Source organism: Papilio machaon, chromosome 22, assembly GCF_912999745.1.
Source record: "Papilio machaon chromosome 22, ilPapMach1.1, whole genome shotgun sequence".
NCBI classification, from domain to species: domain Eukaryota; kingdom Metazoa; phylum Arthropoda; class Insecta; order Lepidoptera; family Papilionidae; genus Papilio; species Papilio machaon.
In genome coordinates, this window is record NC_060007.1 from 1,699,847 (window position 1) to 1,721,345 (window position 21,499).

At 33.6% G+C, this 21,499-nt stretch overlaps 1 protein-coding gene across 1 annotated transcript in view; it reads right to left on the reverse strand.

Moving 5' to 3' along the window:
* The window catches only part of LOC106712581 (protein kibra), a 73,527-nt gene that overhangs the window by 37,493 nt on the left and 14,535 nt on the right, over positions 1 to 21,499 (reverse strand). The window contains exons 2-3 of the mRNA XM_045683497.1: positions 16,225 to 16,334; positions 7,052 to 7,146 (exon numbers count right to left, since the gene is read on the reverse strand). Coding sequence (XP_045539453.1) covers positions 7,052 to 7,146; positions 16,225 to 16,334 — 205 coding nt within the window. The remainder of the gene's footprint in view (positions 1 to 7,051; positions 7,147 to 16,224; positions 16,335 to 21,499) is intronic.

A 21,499-nucleotide genomic window follows, 5' to 3' on the forward strand; every position in this document is an offset into this window, starting at 1 on the left:
TAAGCCCAATAAATAAGGAAGGTGTAGGCACATTTAAGAAACTGAAACAAATTGGTGAAAGAAACCATTTAAGAGTAGTTGACGCCAGCAACAACATCTGATACACGAATGGGGCTCGCCCGGTGAAATACCACGACCACACAGAAGACAGGCGTGAGGTGGAAGTGATTCCGCGTTTCGTTTGATGAGTGTGGTGCCGGAGGCCTAATTATAGTCCTCTTTAGACCTCGAGAAATGGATTTGACGGAGGGGGGGGTGCATAGGAAGGTTCAATATTCTCTTTTTGTCTGACCCCTCCGTCGATTAGAGGTAAGTAACGAATATGAAATTGCGGATGTCTATTGGCAGCAGTCGATTCGCTATTTCGGCGTATCCATGTAGCAGATCGCACATTTGCCACCTTATGATTAAAAAAAAACAAAACAAAGCCAGAAGGCCTCAGAAGAAAGTTGCAGGTTGAAACTAACCTTCAAATTCTACTGCCAAACCACTCTTATTAAAACAGTGCTGATCTGAACAATAAGAATTTTCATCAATATAGATACACAGTAACTCAAGTTAGAATTGTTATCGGAATCTAACAACTGAACGAATGAGACGTCAATTATATATGACATTGTTTTAACAGCGGAAACTGCATCAACCTAATTCCTATCGCATTAGTCATTCGTGCTTTTATTAAATGGAGATACCCGTTTATATGCAAATAATATTTTCGATGGTCGAAACTGGATTATGGTGAAAAAACCAGACCGTGAACAGGTGAGACAAGTTGCATTGTTGTTACACAACTTTATATTTAAAATGTTATTTTTGAGTTTCCAAAATTAAATATTGTATCCGATTTTCAACTGTTCACGACTGTACAAAATCTTTCATCGATTCATCTCACTTATTCCATTTCAAAAAAACAGAGACAAGTATATATATGGTTTTGATGGTACCAGAGTTTCTATATTTGAATATCAAAGTTAAAATGTTCCCGAATTAAAATTTTAATTTTAATATTTCTTACAAAGAATAAGGTACGAAGATTTATTGTATTTAAATTTTAATAAATTAGGCGTTGAGATCTTTCATACGGCATGTTACGATTTTTTAAATAACTAGCTGTCGCCCGCGACTCCGTCCGCGCGCAGTTAAAAAAAATGAAAAATAGATGTTAGCCGATTCTCAGACCTACTCAATGTGCTCACAAAATTTCATGAGAATCGGTCAAGCCGTTTCGGAGGAGTGCGGTGACTAAAACTGTGACACGAGAATTTTATATATTAGATGATAATTTCACTACAGACTGCAATATTCTGGAATGTTTACTATTCATTTTAGTAATGTACAATGCGGTACAAAACAATACGACATTAACCTATAACCTCGTGCATTTCAAAAGCAATATAAAGTGCAAAAACACTATTTAAACATGTTTGCTGATAAAATTTACATCACGTATGTGGGCAGACGTTGCCAAATACTCCTAACTCTAGTACCAGCTCTATCCTTGCGCAAACAAAGGACGCACGTCCATACAAAGAGCCTTTTTAACAGTGTACTCAGCAGTACAGAACTACCATTGTAATTTACACTGTGGTAAATCTTATGGTGTTATTTATAAGGGTCTAAATCGTCTAGTTCTTCGTTCCCTGTTCGCATGTCTCTTTTGTATTGCAATGTACATAGTGTCACGTAGGCGATGCTACCGTGAGGCTATTATAGGCCGGCAGATGGCGCTGCGAATTTTTATATGCTAGTACCATGTTGGTATTACTTTGTTTACGCAATATAGGATGCAATATACTATTGTTGCCACCGTTTATGGGATGGAATTCGTGGTGAAATACCAACACTATATTAAGCGAGTGTTTATATTGTTAGAATAATTAATTTTAATACTTGAATACGAAGCCTCTACATTTTTGTACTCTATAACATTTCTTTCTACAATGTTTAGTGCTTTTTTATCATGTGACAGTTCATTCTTCATTCGACCATCTTATATATAAAATTTCCATGTCACAATGTTGGTTACCTTACTCCTCCGAAACGACTTTACCGATTTTTACCAAATTTTATATGCGTATTCAGTAGGTCTGAGAATCGCCTACTATCTATTTTTCATACCCCTATTAAGTTTTTATTAACTGCGCGCGGACGGAGTCGCGGGCCAGAGCTAGTAGTTATATAATCAAAGCAAAAGTCTGTATTTGATTTGTAAAACGCTGACATATTTAGTCATTTTAATGTTAAACAGATAGATTCAAATATCGTGTTTTGCAGACGGTACAAGTTTTATAGACCATTAGATTGTCTTCGCTTCGTTTTATACCAAAACATCTGCGAGCTATTTAATCAAATACGATATCAGCGGAATTTTACACGACGTCATCCGCTCAGCTATTATTTCATTAATGACTAATCTAATCGTATTACGTAGATCTCCGGATTTCATACATTCCACAACAAAAGTGATTACGACGTAATATCACGATATGATAAATAAATAATATAAAAAAAACATGCAATTTTGTATAAATCGAAACATCGTATTTTCACCATAAGTGTAAAATGTTTCGTGTAAAAGACACTGACTCGTGCAACACTGTAAGTAATGTCTTATATATAAAATTCTCGTGTCACGGGGTTCGAACTTGAACTCCTCCGAAACGGCTTGACCCATTCTCATGAAATTTTGTGAGCATATTTAGTAGGTCTGAGAATCGGCCAACATCTATTTTTCATAACCCCCCCCCCCCCCCATTTTTTTTTTAACTGCGCGCGCACGGAGTCACGGGCGACAGCTAGTTACTTTAATATATCTCGCAAAATAACTAAAGGTGTGAAATAGTGTAATGACCGCCATGTATGGAAATTAACATTATTTACTTAATTTCGGCGTTAGATTGAAAAAATAACTCTATTCTAAAAGTTATATAACAAATTATTGTTTAACACTATTAGATTTGTTTTACGAAATAAGTTGATTTTACGAAGTAAGTTATACCTACCAAGAGTTACTCTTTATTTAAAGTAAATTGAACAGTATGAAAGAGTTGCGCTAGCGTAACGTTTATTTGTAAACAGGACCCACGAGTTGATAGTACAACTTTTTACCATCAAGGTTAACTTCAGTTAATTTTACGTAATAACTGACTTTGAATACACTCAATGAATGGCATGAGAGAGGATTAAATTAATTTCGATTGTTGTTTTACGTGCCCATGTATATCCGTTCTATTATGACCGAATTGAATTGATCATTTTTAGATTCAGAATCCGTAGATAAACTGTCGTAAAAGCTATGCTACAAAGGAAGATACTAGTTAAGAGATGTTTTAAATCGGTTATAGCAACATCGGAAGGGCATATTGACCTGGTCTAACCTATATTTTTCTCGCATATAGAGGCTCTCTAACCCGAGTTTTTCGCTTCGTGTGCAATTACATAAGTCGATGATGTCATTAGACAGCATGCGAGGAGTCTCAGCATACGGGCTAACGACTGACGAAATTGCGCCCTTATGTTCATCCATCGCGACTGGACAAGGACTGTCGCTTATAGATTTTTCACGCTTATCCCGGTTCAATGGGAACCTTGAGTAGGTATGTATGCAATTGTTTTTCGTTTTGTATCGATATCATATTAAGCGGTTCAATAAATATGAAATCGGTACGTGCAGGTTTTCCGTCCGAATCCAAACTGCGGAATCCACAATATCTGGTACGCACAGCTAATCGCTTGTCGTGCTATTTTCCTGTCCCACTTGAGCTAAACTAAACCGTATGTGTGTGAAATAAGATCGACATTAGTATGCAGAGGTGGAGATAATGTAATCAGCTTTACTGGTACGCTATGGAATTTTACCAAGTCTACGAAATTCCGGTCCCGGCATGTGCGGAATAAGGGAAATACTTTGCATGTTTTTTTTTTCATGACAAAAAATTATTCGCGTTTTTTTTCATTCTACTGAAAAAAAAATATAAAAACAATTTTATGCAGATTTTTCAGAAATGGAAAGGTACGAAGCTAAACACACTTTCAAATTGTGAAAGGAGAAACAGGGTTTTATTATGACTGTATTAGTAACAACATAAACCGACAAAACTTTAAATTAAAATACAAAATTATTTAATGACTGATATGACCAATTACGTGTACCAAAATGTGATGTTTTGGATACGTAGTCAAAGAATTAAATTCGCTTTCCACTTAAAATCAAATATCGTTGAACGTACTGTCTTCATAAAAGATTAATTTTGTATTTTGTTATATGTTCATCATCATTATCGTTATCGTCTATCTGGCTTTATCCCACTCATGTGGGGTCGGCGTACAAGGTATAAACTTTTAAGTTTTGGCTTAATTATTTACGGCCAGTTGACAGCCTGTCGCCAACCCTACTTGGGAGAAATATATTAAAATTAAATTCAATACAATTGTTAAAAGTTATAGACCTAATTACAATATTAATGTCTCGAGTACGAGATAAAATGGGTAGGAAATAAACGTCCTCCACTGTACAAGGAAATATTTACGTTAGCCACGTAATAAGGTATCGCGTGATGTTATATTGACCTAAGCGTTTTGGAATGTAAAACAACCGAATACAAAGTGAACCGGAGTACAAAATCCTGTTATACGGAACTATTGAGTGGACCGCGCTACTCAGAAATATAAATTAGTGTGTAGTTATATTAGCCATGCAGACGATGTGTTGAAAAACATTCGCCAACAAATATCCGTTACGCATATTCCCGAATACGATTTTATCTTTTTTTATGCATGAATTCGATCATTAAGATAAGATCTAAATATTGCAGAGTTCGTGTTATACTTTGAGTCTTTGTTACTAATGGAGTAGACGGGTTACTAGAGATCCTTTAGAATAGTTCTAGTATGAATATGATAAATTGTGGCACTAATTTGAGCTTGAAATTACCATCTGCTAATCAGTATTATTAAAAAAAATGTGAAAATAAATTGGCAAAATTTAGAACATAAAGAAATTCTCCCATTATAAACATAAAGGTTACTTTTTTAACCTTTTCAAAAATGACACTTGATGGATATGATTGTTTTTTTTTTTTTATTATATTGTGCATTTAATACGAATGGTATACCATCTAGTTTAACAGGGTGTAAGGTCAGAGCTGTGAGCTATTTAACGCGACTTTTTCCATGGGTTATCAATCATTTGACGTCAAGCGGTTACCGTAGGTTATCGGTTTTCATAGATGTGATGTGGCTATGCTTCACGAGCTCGCTTAGCATTTGGTATGACGGGTGTCGAATTAATTCGATTTTAAAACTGTAATAACTTGTAGTATTTTTATTAGCCGACTTCAAAAAGAAGGAGGTTATAAATTCGACTGTATTTTATTTTATATAGCGTTCTATTTAAGATATAGAATTAAATTTAAGTATAGTATGTTACAGTAATTTAGCTATAACTTGCTTTATCTAGAAATATTTTTATAAATACTTAAAATAAATTAAATAATTTTAAATACTTTTATAGTATAGTATAAAACACAAATTAAATTTCGAATAAAATCTTATTCTTCAAGGAACTAGATGTTTAGACTTTGAAAGAGACACACAAACGCGTTATCCCTCGAATCAATTGTGAAATACATTACAATACGACGATAAGAGGAAGACTTACGTGACAGAATTTATAGTTGAATCAAGACAAATCCGGGTGTCAAGTCAGAGCTTTTGCCACGTATACTAAACGCCATGATAACGGGACAGCGGAGTGCGAACTTGCAAGCGCGTGACGTGTTTGCCTAACACTCTGTGATACCGCGTGCGCGACGCAAATACACTCAGTCAATAACATTATACATATATTCTGCGGCTACGAGGTAAAATCTTTGGTTGATTGAATCTACTAAGAACATCTAAGGCAGAACGCAGATTATATGGGACTAACTGTCACCCTGCCTGCGCGGAATAAAAAAAACATAATAAGTACCCTATGTACCTATTCTTCCAGACTATTTTCTACATCTATGCCAAATTTTATCAAGATCCGTTGAGCCGTTCTGGAGATAACTTCAAAAAAAACATCCATCCATATAAACGTTCACATTTATAATATTAGTAAGATTGTTCCATTTATTATTTTTTGTTAAACAGACACTAGTATTTGTATCAATACAACAAGGCAATAAAGTAAAAAATCTTGATATCAAGTAGTGGTATAGAAAATGCTAGGTTACTCAAGTATCCATTGTCCTAGAAAAGGTTAAGCATAAACAAACACTATAATGACGAAGCCGTATAAGTTTAAGATAACGTAAGACTCGTTTTTTTTAACTTACTTATTGATCAAAAATAATTACAACTTGATAAAAAATAATTTTTAATTGTTTTTTTTAGTCACGGCTGTAGGTTTCTTTTGCCGAAGTGCCTTTCAAAAAAATTTTAACTCAACTCTAGATTGTCTACAATCGGCAACTGAAATCTACGGTTATTTGATTGGAAATATATTTATTTTTTAGAAAATATAGTCTTCCAGTTTTATATACTCCTCAATAAAATTAATTATCTCTCTTTATCTCACTCTATGTGGAGTCCAGACACCAACTATCGTTGTCCAGAGCGTTCTACCATACGTCATTTCAACCGTCACTCAACTCTAAACTAAGAACCTCTAACGAAATTAATTTAACATATTATCTACATGTTCAGTGTTCTCATTTGGATACAATATTCGAGCTCTTATCTGTTTTCAGGTGTTATCAGCATCATCACATTCCAGCGCTATCTGACGGGGAGACCGCGCACTGCTTGCCTACATTGCAGATAACCAGCCGATATGTTATCTTACGAATTTTAATTGCTATTCGGAAATTCACATCGGGCTAAATTAACTGTTCGGAATATGAAAAAGTATTAATGAAGACATAAGAATCATACCACGTTAATTTATAAACAGACTAAATTAAAGAATAAAATGTTTTATAATAATTAAAAACCTGAAAGCAACACGTACAAGTAAAACTAATTTAATCTTATGTTTTTGTATGAGTTATTGTAGGTAATAGCTTACCTCGAGAGCCTCCTGTGCAGTGTGGAGGTACTCCCTCAGCATAGCCTCCTGGATGCTCAGCCATTCTAACCTCGGGTCTTCTATCTGCGTCACCTCTGTTAACAAAACAGATTCTTTAATCAATAACAATATTAACTTAAAATATTATCTAGTACTACAATTATCTTATTTCTTCTACTGGTTTTAATTATAAATACATTAGTAAATTCTATAACCGTAAATGTAATCGCCGAAAAGATTAAATTCATTTAATACATTTTCTTAAATATCTAAGGGTCTGTTCGGATCGGAATAGAGACTAAAATCTTTTAACGCAAAACAAATTGTGATTTATGCAATTAAAACAAAGTTTAATTTTACTTTTGACTTTCTTTACGCTTCCTCTTTATAAAAAAAGTCGTAGAAAGAGTGTGAAAAAGTATAATTAAACCTTGTTTCAATCCTATAATGCTCACTTTCATTTATATTTTAACGTCCTACTGTATATCGCTAGTGGATGTAAATTCAATATAAATACTACATAACTGCAGACAAGCGAGCCTTGAATGGCTTCGTTTGAAAGTTAATCGCCCAGCACTCGTACGATACTACGTATACTTCACTAAAATGAAACATACAAACGTAAATACAAAATTAATACATAAAACTATAACTAGTAAATGAATTTGAATGAAAAGGTTGAAACCTATCAAAAATATTTTCTCTTTACAGAGACTTACTAATATCTTAATAATATTATAAATGCGAATGTATGGATGGATGAATATTTGTTTGAAGGTATCACCGGAAAGGCTCAACGGATCTTGATAAAATTTAGCACAGATGCAGAAGATAGTCTAAAAGAACACATTGGTTACTTAAGTTTTTTTAATGCCGAGCGTAGAATCGGGAGCGACAGCTAGTATAGAATAATTTTAAGTAATAATAATAATAATTTGATAATTTCAAAAAACTGTAATAACTTAGCCACCTCATTGACAAAAACAATAATTTACATTTTATTAATTTTTATTTTCAGTAATTAATATCATTATTATTTTCATTCATTATTTTCCTTGTACATTTCCTCGTAAATTGCGTCTTAAATATTAATAATCAAACATACGTTATCAAAAAAATCCCATGTTATCAGTGCATATATTTGCTACCGGTGTTACGTCATAAATCAATAAAACCTTATCGATGACGTCTTAAGCAACATGTTTCAATCAATGTGTACGTAAACTGTTTCTATAATTGTACGTATGTATCAAATGACGCGATCAGGTGATTCGTGATAACGGTATCTGACGTATTGCTTTTTACTTTCGCAATTAATTTGTACGATTTGTATGTAAAATTGATTTTTAAAGTAGACATCAGGATTAAAATAATGATAACATAAATAATCTAACTGATATTATAAATGCGAATATTTGTATGGACGAATGGATAGATGGATGTATGTTTGAAGGTATCTCCAGAACGGCTCAACGGATCTCGATGAAATTTGGCATACATGTAGAACATGGTCTGGACTTAGGCTCCGGAGACGGAGTCGCGGGCGACAGCTAGTTATTGATGTGTTAATTTTATTATTTACTTCGAAGCCTTAGTAATATTAGGTTAAAATAAGCGAGCACTAAAATGCTGCATTCCCGACATAACTAAAACGTCTCACATATTTTTTCGCTTCAGATTGTGTAATCAAGTTAGCATGCATTAAAATGCTGCATTATCACTATACCAATGAGTAAGTCCAACTAGTGTATGTCCAATCAAAGGGGTTCCCGAGCACAGCTGCACATGAACCAGCATTCAAGAGCCGCGTGATATCCAAAGTGCGACGATCTTTCAATTATCGTTCGTTCCAATTCCTATGTAGCAAGGCCGGCGTCCCGATCGTACTGGCCACTCGATTAGACAATACCGCAATTGATTTAGACACGGTACGAGGGTGAAGGTCGAAACGCCACTCATGACTCTTGAATCTATCTACACGAAACGTAGAGTAAAGCTAGCTATCTAGCTGGCGCTTACCATCTTTAGACTACATAATCACTTCATCAGGTGGGATCGTTGGTCAAGCGCTAGCTTATTCAATATTCAACACATATACATTAACCGTAGTATTTCACTGCCGTGACAGTTTATTGCATGTTGCCATCCCTTACATTATCCTTGATAAAACATAGACAACAATATGCATTAACACAAAAGTCATGGCAGTGGATTTCTAAGGTGACAGTAAGATTTTTATTTGTTTATCTTTGTAAGGAATAAACTCAAATACCACTGAATCGATTTCGAAATAAGTTCTACCATTATATGTAATGTTACATAAAACTATGAGTAACATAGATTACATTTACAACTTAGCAACAATCGTAGGATAATTATTAATATACCCAACAAGGAATACTACGTATTAAATTCCCAAAACAAAATGTTCACAATAATGGAAAAATTATAACCAAGGAAGTGACACAATCAGGACGTTCCAACGACGTGTCTGTCCTAACAATTCCAACAGGAAACGGAACATATCAAAAGCCATACTAAACAATATTAGAATTACAATTTGAAGTGCATTAGAGTATGAGGTCATGTTTAATGCTCTTTATATTAAGTACTAGGTATAGCCCGCGACTCCGTCCGCGCGGAATAAAACACCTTAAAATCCTAAGTGTCCTTCCAGACTAGTAGTTAGTTAGTAGTAGGGGCTCAGTTCTCCGCAACTCCACGACAAGCGCGTATTTTGCGTTTTGTCCTTCCAGACTATGTTCTACATCTAAATTTCTGTGTCAAATTTCATCGAGATCCGTTGAACCGTTCTGGAGATACATTCTAACAAACATCCATCTATACTTTCGCGTTTACTAATATTAGATGGATTTTTTCATCTAAATGTCATTTTAAATTATTTATAACATGGAAAAATAAATGAAATTAAGATTTGCACTTTTAAAGGGGTATAACTAATTTCATTGTGCAATAACTGACTTCATATTTTTACCAAATAAACATAAAGCATTACTGAACTATACGCGAAGACTATCTCACTATACACTATTTAAATATAATCAAAATTAAAAAAAAATACTTCAATGAGTATATCGTTTGCGGGCCGTTGTTAAAGCACTCCTGCTATTGTTATAAGTTACGACCTCACACGTCGCTTGATAAATAAATTAATAAATAAATAATATTACTTAGATATTGAACCTCAAAATAAGATTTAGTTTTAGACTTAAAACAGTTACTTCAACAGATGTATTTTCTTCAAAACCTTTAAACCTAAAATATTAAAGCCTTTTGTGTTTGCTTTGTGGTGTATTTCTTCTAGGTATTCATAATGTTACTAATATTTATAAATGCGAATGTTTAGATGGATGGATGTTTGTTTGAAGGTATCTTCAAAACGGCTCAACGGATCGTGATAAAATTTGGCACATGTAAAACATAGCATGGAAGAACACACAGACTACTTATTACATTTTTTTTCCTCACGGACGGAGTTGCGGGCGACAGTTAGTATTATATTTATCATAGTTCATGAACAAAAGGTAAATTTCCTCACTGCAAAATTGTGTTTAAAATGAAATTCCTTAGAAAATATTCCCAACGCAAAGAGCCCTAAAATAAAAGCTAGCCAGGGTTAAAGCGTATAAACATTGCAGCCGTAAGCAGAAAATAGGTATAGGGGAGATCGCATACCGCGATAGCGCACGTGGATGTTGTAAACAAGATGAATAAATGGAGAAGGCATTTCAAAATCTTATAAAATACATAGCCATACTATAAACATTATATAGACATACTTACCCATTTCTTTTCCTAAAACATAACATACCATCAAGAATAATAAATAGCTAATAACTGTGGTCTAATAATAACATAAATTCAAAGTGAAACTAAATAACCAATAACATACAAGGTTGTAAGCTAAATAAATATAATAATAATTATTCCAGTAACGATTGTTTGCATTATCGATAAATAATAACTTATCCATAGTTGATCATCGTAAATGGCTTTTTAAAACATGGCTGCGCGACGCATCCATCACTCGGTTTAACGCGAGTATTACGTACGCCATTATCGGCGAAAATAGTGGGACTTTTATTTTTATGGGCGAACATAAATCTTATCTCAAATTTTTTTGTCAAATAATTCTATTAATTCACAACTACGATGAAAATTTGGAGATGTAGTTATTGAAAATATCCCGTACTAGACTAACCGCAACACTCAGAAACGTTTAATGGTCCTTTAGTGTTTAAGTATGATGATATTTATAATCGAAGTGTCTGCTTAAGTAACAATAAAGCGACGCTTTGTTATAGTAATACAATAACATGGAATCAAAAAGGAATATATCAAAAAATCTAGTCCGGACTATGAATACTACTGCGAACCCCCATTTGTTTTTTTATCATTTGTTGTGGTTCTTTACAAAAAGTTTACAAATAAACATGTTATTGATAATGTATTATATAGATAAAATATTCTTCTTTATGTGCTAATCTTACTAATCGTGAATGCGAATGTTTGGATGTAAAACTGTCAGCGCGGAATTAAAAAAAACTTAACAAGTAGCCTATGTGTTCTTCCAGACTACATTCTACATCTGTGCCAAATTTCATCAAATTCCGTTGAGCCTTTCCGGAGATACCTTCTAACATCCATTCATCTAAACATTCGCATTTATAATATTAGTAATCATACTTAATATTATAAATGCGAAAGTAACTCTGTCTGTCTGTCTGTCTCGCTTTCACGCCAAAACTACTGAACCGATTTAAATGAAATTTGGTACACAGATAGTCTAGAGCCTGAGAAAGGACATATGCTATATTTTAACGCGAAAAAGGGGTTATAAGGGATCATTTTTACAGTTAGAAGCTTGAATATTATTTTTGTGGCTGCTAATTTGATATAAATAAATATGAAATTCAACGTTTGCAAAAATGTTACCCTCAAGGGTGCTAAATGAAAATAGGGGATGAAATTTTGTTTGGGAATATTTTAGACATTTGGCACGACCTGGCACACCTCTCTTTATGTTCTTCTACATCCATACATCAAATCATAGCACGTCGGTTAAGTAAAATAATTAGCCTTAAAAAATTCTATCCAAAGACAGAATTTCACTCGGACGAAGTCGCGGGCACAGCTAGTATTATAATAGATTATTAAAACATCAATTCTGAATGTTGTTCCGTTACTGAAGCGTTTAAAACTACAGTATAATAAGGAGACAATTTACTTCAGTCTTGTTCAAATTAAAATATCTAAAGCGTAATCACTTTAATGTAATGGAACAATTTATATAAGATAGTCGGCGGCGCGGTCACCGGACAGAATTTATAATACAAACCAATTGAACATGCACACCTTAACGAGTTTACATTTTATTCATAGATTTTCATTACGAAAATGTTAATTAAACATGCATTAGAATGCTTTGATTTTGAAAAAGATGGAATATTTGATCTTTTAAAGTTGTATCGACTAATTAAAGATTAGGATTAACCAAGATTTTACTAATTAACATATAAATGCGAAAGTTTAGAAGGATGGATGTTTGTTTGAAGATATTTTAATAACGGCTGCATGGATCTCGCTGTTTAGTATAGATGTAGAACATAGTCTGGAAGAACGCATAGGCTCCTAATTAGTTTTTTTATTTTATTTTATTCCACGCGGAGGGAGTCGCGGCCGACAGCCAGTTACAAATAAACCATAAAATGGAAGAAGGAAAAAAAACTATGGTGTAATTGTTGAACAAAATCAAAATGATAAGCACCGATCTAATTGACAACACAATATCACCAATTCAAGAAGCACCTAACAAGCAATGGACACCCGCTGTTACAAACCACATTTAAAAACAAGCCTCAAGATGCAGTACCTACGCGACATAAATAATGCAATACGCTTTATAAAAAGATAGCAAAATACTGCACAAAATTATAGTTTGCCGAACAAGTGCGGAATTGGTTAAGTAAAATCATGATACATCCGTTGCGTTAAAGGTTATGCAAAAAAAGAATCAACATTAATCGTAAACCGCTACACAAGAACACGATTAATAATTAACGCATGAAAAAAATCTCTACATCCTGTAAAACCAGCAGTTAATAGTCTATTAAAGAAAAAGATATTGTGTGAAAGAGGTTATGCGCAAGAAGGAGATGAATTCAGAGATAGAGATGTATGGAGGAGTAGTACATAATGTGCCCACCCTCCATAGGGATAAGAGGAAGATGAAAAAAGGGCAAAGAAAAACATCAGAAAAGCGTTACGTATCAATAATGCATCGGAATGCGCATGTCGTGCGAAACGCGCGTGAACCCACAAGCACCGTTATTGTTCGCACGCGTAACATCACCATGCATTTGCATTTAAAATTAATTTAAGACAAAATACAAGCTTATAAGAGAAATAAGAAAATAAGCAACAATAAAATCTCTATCATTAACACCTAGATCTTAGGAGAAAATTCAACTTCTAGTAGTCTTCGTAGAACGTAATGATTGTATTTAAAAAAAAAAATACAGTCGAATTGATAACCTCTTTCTTTTTGGAGTCAGCTAAAATTTTATAAATCGTCTATAATTATATTAGAAGATATGTTTTTAGGAAAATAATTTGGAATTTACAACATAATATAACCTTTAGGCTTTTGTTTTTGTACAAAGGATTCACAAGTTGTGATAAATTGCTCTTAAGATATGTTTCGCGACAATTCGAAGATTCCAATCCACATGATCAGTATGTTTCTAAAGTTACAAAACTTCTGTTAATATTCTCATCAAGTCAACATCTTGACGTCTACATCAGAGACTGGATTTGAGATACTTTTTCTATAAATCAATCAATATTGATATCACACAAGCGTACATACGGGATTCGATTGCAATAATTTATATGGACTTTAAAATTATAAACTTAATTTAAACTTATCTTGAAGTAAGTTTTCTTATTGCAAGAAATATATGCCATTGACCTCAAATAATAACAAAAAATATCGAAGAAATACGATAATGAAGGAGATAAGATATTGTATACAAATTCCATTAAATTATTTATGAACAAATAGTCATTATAATATGTATTTTTGTATTTGAGTTTCATATCATAAAAATCAATACATTTTACACACTAATTTCTGAAATAGTTAATAAAAAAACTATATAATTTGACACCAAATCAAATAAAATTTTATTTGTGGCCTATAATCATGTTTATCCATGCAAAATTTCCGTTCTAGAGATACCTTCTAACAAACATCCATCCATCTATCCATATTAAGCATCACGCTATGACCCAAAGGTTTAAAGTAGTCACAAATCGGTGGAAAAGGAAACCCGAAGACAAATCCAAAGCTAAAATAAAAATAATACGATGTTCCAATCTTATCAAACCACTCAATAATCGAGCGATTCACTTTATTGTGCTCATGATGTGTTGCTATAAAAATTTTCACATGTCTTATCTAATCTTAAATGCTTTAAATTTTTTTTCGAGTACTCAAATAATAAATTGATCGTTAAATTTATATTTTAATCGAATTAACGATTCGAAATTCGAATTCAATTTGATTTTTTTTTTTGCGTCTGCGTCCAAATTCTGAATATCTATATATATAAAAGAAAGTTGTGTTAGTTACACCATTTATAACTCAAGAATCGATTTGACTGAAAATTGGTGGGCAGGTAGCTTAGAACCAAGAAAAGGACATAGGATAATTTTTACCCCGTTTTCTTTCTTTTATTCCGCGCGGACGGAGTCGCGGGTAAAAGCTAGTATTTAATAAAGTGTCCTCTAAACTTTGTTTAAAATCATTCTACTCGTAGGCAAATTATAAATTAAATTCTGACAATAAGACATTTAAGCTTAACGCATTTTTTTTCTATACAACGTTTTAAAATACAAATGTATTTCTTCTAATAGTTACTAATATTAAACCATCACTTAATATCTAGTTTTTATCATCATCATCAACTCACTATACCTCCCCACTGAGGGGCTCGGAGCCTACCTCAAGTTAGGGGTGACTAGGCTATAGTCAACCATGCTGGTCCACAGCGGGTTAATTGACTTCACATATATCTATGAATTTCTTCGCAGATATGTACTTGTTACATTACGATGATTACCTCCATTATAAGAATGTCGGATGTAAATACGTAAACATTGGTATATAACAGGATTCGAACAAAGTACCTGCAGATTACAAGTCAAGTATTTAAACCCTGAGCCACCAACGCTCCATCTATTATTACGATAGCTTTTTAGAATTCTTGTAACATACTAAACGTCTCCTTTAATATGAAATAAAGCAATACTTCGAGTAAAAAAACATTATAAGAGATCCGATCATTAAACGTCCTATCCACGTACAGTCCATAGCAACGACAAATCTGTATTCAAAATGGTACAAGTAGCGCCATCTATAGGTTGACAATCGACACTTGCAGCATCTATCTCGATCGCATCAGGATTACAAAACACAGAACCGTAGGATACCTAGGCATTCTAGCAGTTAGACATGAATCAAGCTCTTACATAATTCATAGGGCTTATAACTAAAGCATTGAAGTCCTTCATACGCCCCCCGCGATGTGCATTTTACACCCGCCATGTTGAATCTAGCTAACATAAATAAATGTCATTGCGTTTACAGTACAAAACTATTCTTTATTATTTCTTAGTTACTGAATTTATATGTATAACTAGCTACCAAGTTTTTAACGAATGTCCGACTGAATGAAAAGCATGACGATATCAACGCTCGCAAATCATTGTGCGTTCGTCTTTGATAAACCTTAGGACATGCTTGTTTTGCGGACTATTTATAGCTTGCAATTGAGACTGATCAGTGAAAGTTATTATTAGAAAGGAATGTCAACACAAAGCAATTGTGGTGAAGATTCAATTAAATTGCGTGCCTTATGTCTTATGTTACTTATATTTCATACTAGCGGTCGATCGCGACTTTGTCAGCGCAGAAAAAAATAGCATATAGCATTAGCTACCTTCCCGTCGAAATTGGGCCAATCTTCCGAAGATTATTATTAAGACAGACATACAGACAGCCAAACATTTTAATAGTATTCTTTTTTGTATTTATCCTTGCAATGTTATTTTGAAGTATTTTACAATAGTAAAAATATAAATTGACATACGATTGACATGGTTGATGTAGTATGGCCCAATCTGAGGATCGTAGGCCTCCTCCCAACCGAGAGGCAGCTCATTTCCGATGCAATCCGCGAACGACTGTGGCTTTGTATATCTGTAACAAACACAATATTTTTTATTATATTGAAATGAAGAAGATTTTATAAATTTTCTGAAAAGAAATTGAAATGTGCGATGGTTACGAACACATAGCGATATTGATTGACAACGCTAAAATGTTCAATATCAAATTACGTATGGGATATGATTATTATGAATCGATGGGCGAGACCTACGTTCAGCAGTGGACGAACCCAGGCTGATTATGATGTGTGTATTACGAATGACTTTTAAAGGAATGTCATAGTCCTTTGTAGGATAACTATTTCGTAACCTATACGTTCATAAACATTGCTTAATACTTTAAATTTCGAATGTGTTCTCGCACATCCCACTTAACGGTGATCCGTGACTTAACCGTCGTTTAAGCGATGGAAGTCAATTATTAAATAAGAATCGTTTAATTGAGCACTTTTGTTTCGCAGTATGCGCATGCGACTCACTGGAATTGACGGTTTCCAACAATCGCATGTCTGCAATTCTCACATATTTAATACATTTAAAGGTAACGGATTTTATTTCAAAATATAACAATTTGTTTTTTTATTGTAGTTTTCATAGCAATTCTGATTATCGGAAATCATATTTCTGCTCTCTATTACTGGAGGTTGGACGTCAGCTTAGCGAATCCAACCCTTATCTATGCCAAGAGAATAAGAGTAAAATCTGGTTGTTAAATTTAGGTTTCTAGGTCTCGCTACCGAATAAAACCACTGACCAAACATAACACATTTTTTTCTTGGTTTTTTTTTTACGTTTTTACGATGTGCCTTGTGTAGGTATGTTACAATCATGACAGTGTTGAATTACTGTTGAGACATTCTTTTGAATAATTATACATAGACCGTAAATACTATATGGCTAATGCTTATCTTATGGAGTCGATATCGTATTTAATTACAATCGGGACTTAACAAGCACTGTACATATGTATTGATATTATTATTATTTAAATGAAAATTTTCTACAAAAGATTATAGTCAACAAAAATGTAATTGTGTGTGAAATAGAAGGAGAATCAACAATGTACGAGTACAAATGTAAAATAATACGTGCAAATGTTGTAAATTGGACACTTCGTTCTCCTCGAAACCAACAAAAGACGCCACCACGCAAACGCTAACACGTGATGTAACCAAAAACAAATACCACAAGAAAATTAACTTTTGGGATCATAAACCCGCTTCCCAAGACAATTGGAGAAAGTGAAGAGATAGACTGTTATGATTCTTCAAAAAGTTTTACAATTTTTTTAAGTTTACATGTTCCGAAGTTGCCTAGGCATTGTATCGAAGTATTTCAATAAATCAGATCCAAGTTATTACATTATTTAATTTTATATCCCTGCAACGAAAGATTGAAACGCCACATTTCTTGTGGTTACATTTAATTGTGTCGTTTTTTTTTTTATCCATCAAACCCGCCTGTGTGGTTCCCACTTTCGTGGTTAACAATTTCAAATTCACAAACACTTGCTCGAGCGTTGGATTCCAACTTTCCTCTCTAAGTCTGAGCACGGTTAACTATGTCTTAACACGATGTTCCGCTGCACGCGCTCCTGAGACTTGCGTAGGGGCTATCTGTTGGGCTTGTTCCGCCGTCCCGACAAAACCACCACTCTGACGCTCGTGGATGAAATAAAGATTGGGAAGAATCTCGAAACGCCTGATTTGATTTACGCGAACGCGAACGGTTCTGAATACATAAAATATAAAAATCAATACATCCCTAGTACGATATTCAAACCTCGAATGAATTTAGGGCGTAACTGGACCCTCAACAAAAGAAGCGTTTGATGAACGCTTTAGACAACCTGAAAAGTACTAACCTCGGTTCTTTCTAATGTCCTCGTCTACGAACAGTACGGACTAATGTAACAACTAGCGTTCTCAAATCTAAACTTGATACTTTATTCAATGTTGATCTTCAATGGAAATTGTAACTCCTACCGAACTACCGAAAGCGCGGCATCCATTTCTGGGCACGATCGCAGCAATCGAGGTGAGGGGATACTTAGGGTTACCAACCTTCAAATAATTGTACTATATTTGAATGAAAATATAACGATAATTAACACACATTAAACATATCTGATTGGAATAGTTTGCTGTAATGAATTGGAACAAGAACATAATGACATCTCATATCATAGAGGAAGTTTGAAAGTCGCGCTAGTGATGGAGAAAAACAGAAATCCGAAGAGATGATCACATAAATAAGAAAATGGAATTGAATGTGGATGGCCGCAAAGGTAGAGGAAGACCAAAGAAAGTATGAATGGATTGTATGAAAGAGGATATGCGTAAGAAGGGACTGAACTCAGATGACTGCTGATAAGAGTAAGAGTTTCATGGGTTTCAAGAGTCATACTATATAACAAGGACAGGGTAATGATCATGACATATCATTTCGTCTGATATACCTACTACATTTTATGGCTAACCTAAATTTTATGCTTCCGTATCTTACATGCACCGGTACCTTATGTACCGTATCTTAAATGCACACACACATACCAACATATACGGTGCATGATCTGCGAAATTTTAGAAGTAATTCCAGGAAACGCGCAAATATCTTGACATAATAACACACGAATATATAATAATAGAAACTGGAAACAAAACTTTCTATTTGCCATTTCATCGATAAACAAACAATTTTTGAATATTGTTTAATACCCAGGGAAAAAAATTATTACGACAAAAACTCAATAAAAATGGCAACCCTGAGCATAGAGGACGCGTGCGTGTGCGCATCCAATGCATACCGGGAGAGCGAGACGGAGCGAAACACGCTCCAAGTGCGAGCAGGATGGTCGCATGCTACAATGTTACCGCGGCAACTGAACGGCAAAACCAGTCCTGTCAGCGGGACGTCAAGACGAGTCGAGTTCTCGGAAACGGTGACCCGTGTCACGGAATCCCTAGTCACGCACACATATATATACGCACACGAGTAACTTGACATGGTGACAGAGTTTTTATTGCCACAATTATTTTATGAAATTACTATTACAGTTTGGAACATATTAGAATTATATTAATATAAACATTGAAAAACTTACACATAGTTTTAAACCTTGAAGTTTCCAATTCACAGTAAAGATATTATTTCTAAGGTCTCTAATAAAACAACTGTAACTGAAGGTCAGTTGAAGATAAAAGGCCTACTCAAAGTATTCACACTAGAAAAATAATTCTACGTTTCGATCAGTGGGTCCAGATTTTAAAGAAGTGAGAAAAAAAGTATAATGTCACATAATCATGACCTTATTTGTGTTTAAAATCTGTGTCTTTATCGCAATTACTCCTTAATATCTTAAAATAGATATCAAAAGTATGTCTTGCAATATATTGCAGAATTGTAAAATAGCACGGAGCGGGCAACGCACTGTGATCAGTAGCCACAAATAGACCTGAAGTTGCTACCCGTCTTACATTATTTATTTCTTGCATTTTATGACGTTCAAGGTGTTGCTTAATTATATAACCAATGTGCTTAATGTGACATTGAAATTATGTCTATAACAGTGCGTTTCCACTTACGAAACACACATTATAAAATATAACGTCATGTCGCTTTTTCTTATTCTATTAAAAAGTGTAAGTCTAACTTAATTTGTCTCTTATTATCTAAGAAATCGTAAAATATATTTATAAGATTTTAAATATTCGTTCTCTTTTAAAATATGTGAAAATATGATCAATGTAATCAGTGGATAGTGATTTTGATTTAAAACTAAACTAGTTTCATTTATTAAACTGTGATATTTTTATAATTTATCTTTTTACATAGTTATATTTCCTTATGTAACTTATGTAGTTCAATGTATAATCAGAATTATTGTATAATTTAAAATATAAAATTATTTATTATTTATTTATTTATTTACAATACAATATAACATGTTAATATAAAATGTTACATAACCTTTAAAATATCTATGAAGAAGGATATTCACAATACTTTCTGCAGTAAGCAAATATGATATAATTCAATTGAAGGTATCTATAGAACGGCTCAACGGATCTTGATGAAATTTAGCACAGATGTAGAACATAGTCTGAAAGAACATATAGGCTACTAATTAATTTTTTTTTTTTGAGTCGCGTTTCTGGCGTCAGCACTAAATCCTTATAAGAGAAGATTAAATGTCTAATAAACCATCATTAAGTTCAAAAATAAATTAATATTCCGTTTAGACCTAATTCAAAGTCAAACAAAATTGATTAAGTAGTTTTAATACAAGGAAAGATTAATTATAATCTATATGAATAATTTTATTTAATCGGATAAATTTTTCCTCAAAACTGTATAAAGATATTCTATCCTATATAGCTTTTACCCGCGACTCCGTCCGCGCGAAATAAAAAAAAATGCACACAAGATAAAAATGTTCCTATGTCCGTCTCCTAGTTCTAAGCTACCTCCCCATCAATTTTCAGCACACGACTTTCTTTTATATATATATAGATAAGATTACCTAACATATTGCTGAATTGCTTAAAAATTCCAAATCATTTATATAGATAAATATAAAATTACGCAAAGTTATAGGTATCGAGGAGGTGTTACTGGCCGTTTCAAAAGACCGATTGCCAAATCCCGGGTTACAATGTGTTCGGTGCCACGCAGTCTCAGCGCAACACCGACGCTCTATAAATATCACGGGTAATATTTTAAACCCAGCAACCCGTTTGATGCATTCCCTCGGGATTCTAAACACTCTTGCACTATATGGAGTGTATAAAATATCTATCATTTAATTCTCACAACTAATAATCTGATAAATGTTAAAGAGGAAAAGATAAAGGAAAGCATTTTGTTCATGTTTAATATAAGGACAAAGTAATAAGTAAGAATTAAACTTGTTAATTAACAAAATGAATAACTTCGTATTCCTTTCGTTAGAAAATTTTCATCCGTTATTATTTCTATATCTTTTAACACGTTGTATTTAAATGCTAGAATGACGTCATATCCAGCTCATTACGTACGCAAGTATTCCGTTCGAGTTTTAAACAAAGAGTACGGACCGTCTCGGATTGGATGGCCGAAAAAGGAAACGCAACGTTAGGGGTCAACGCAGTTTCCTCTCGCATTCCAAATCGCTTACACGAAACGATCGCGCCATAATAACACTTCGAAGAATTCATA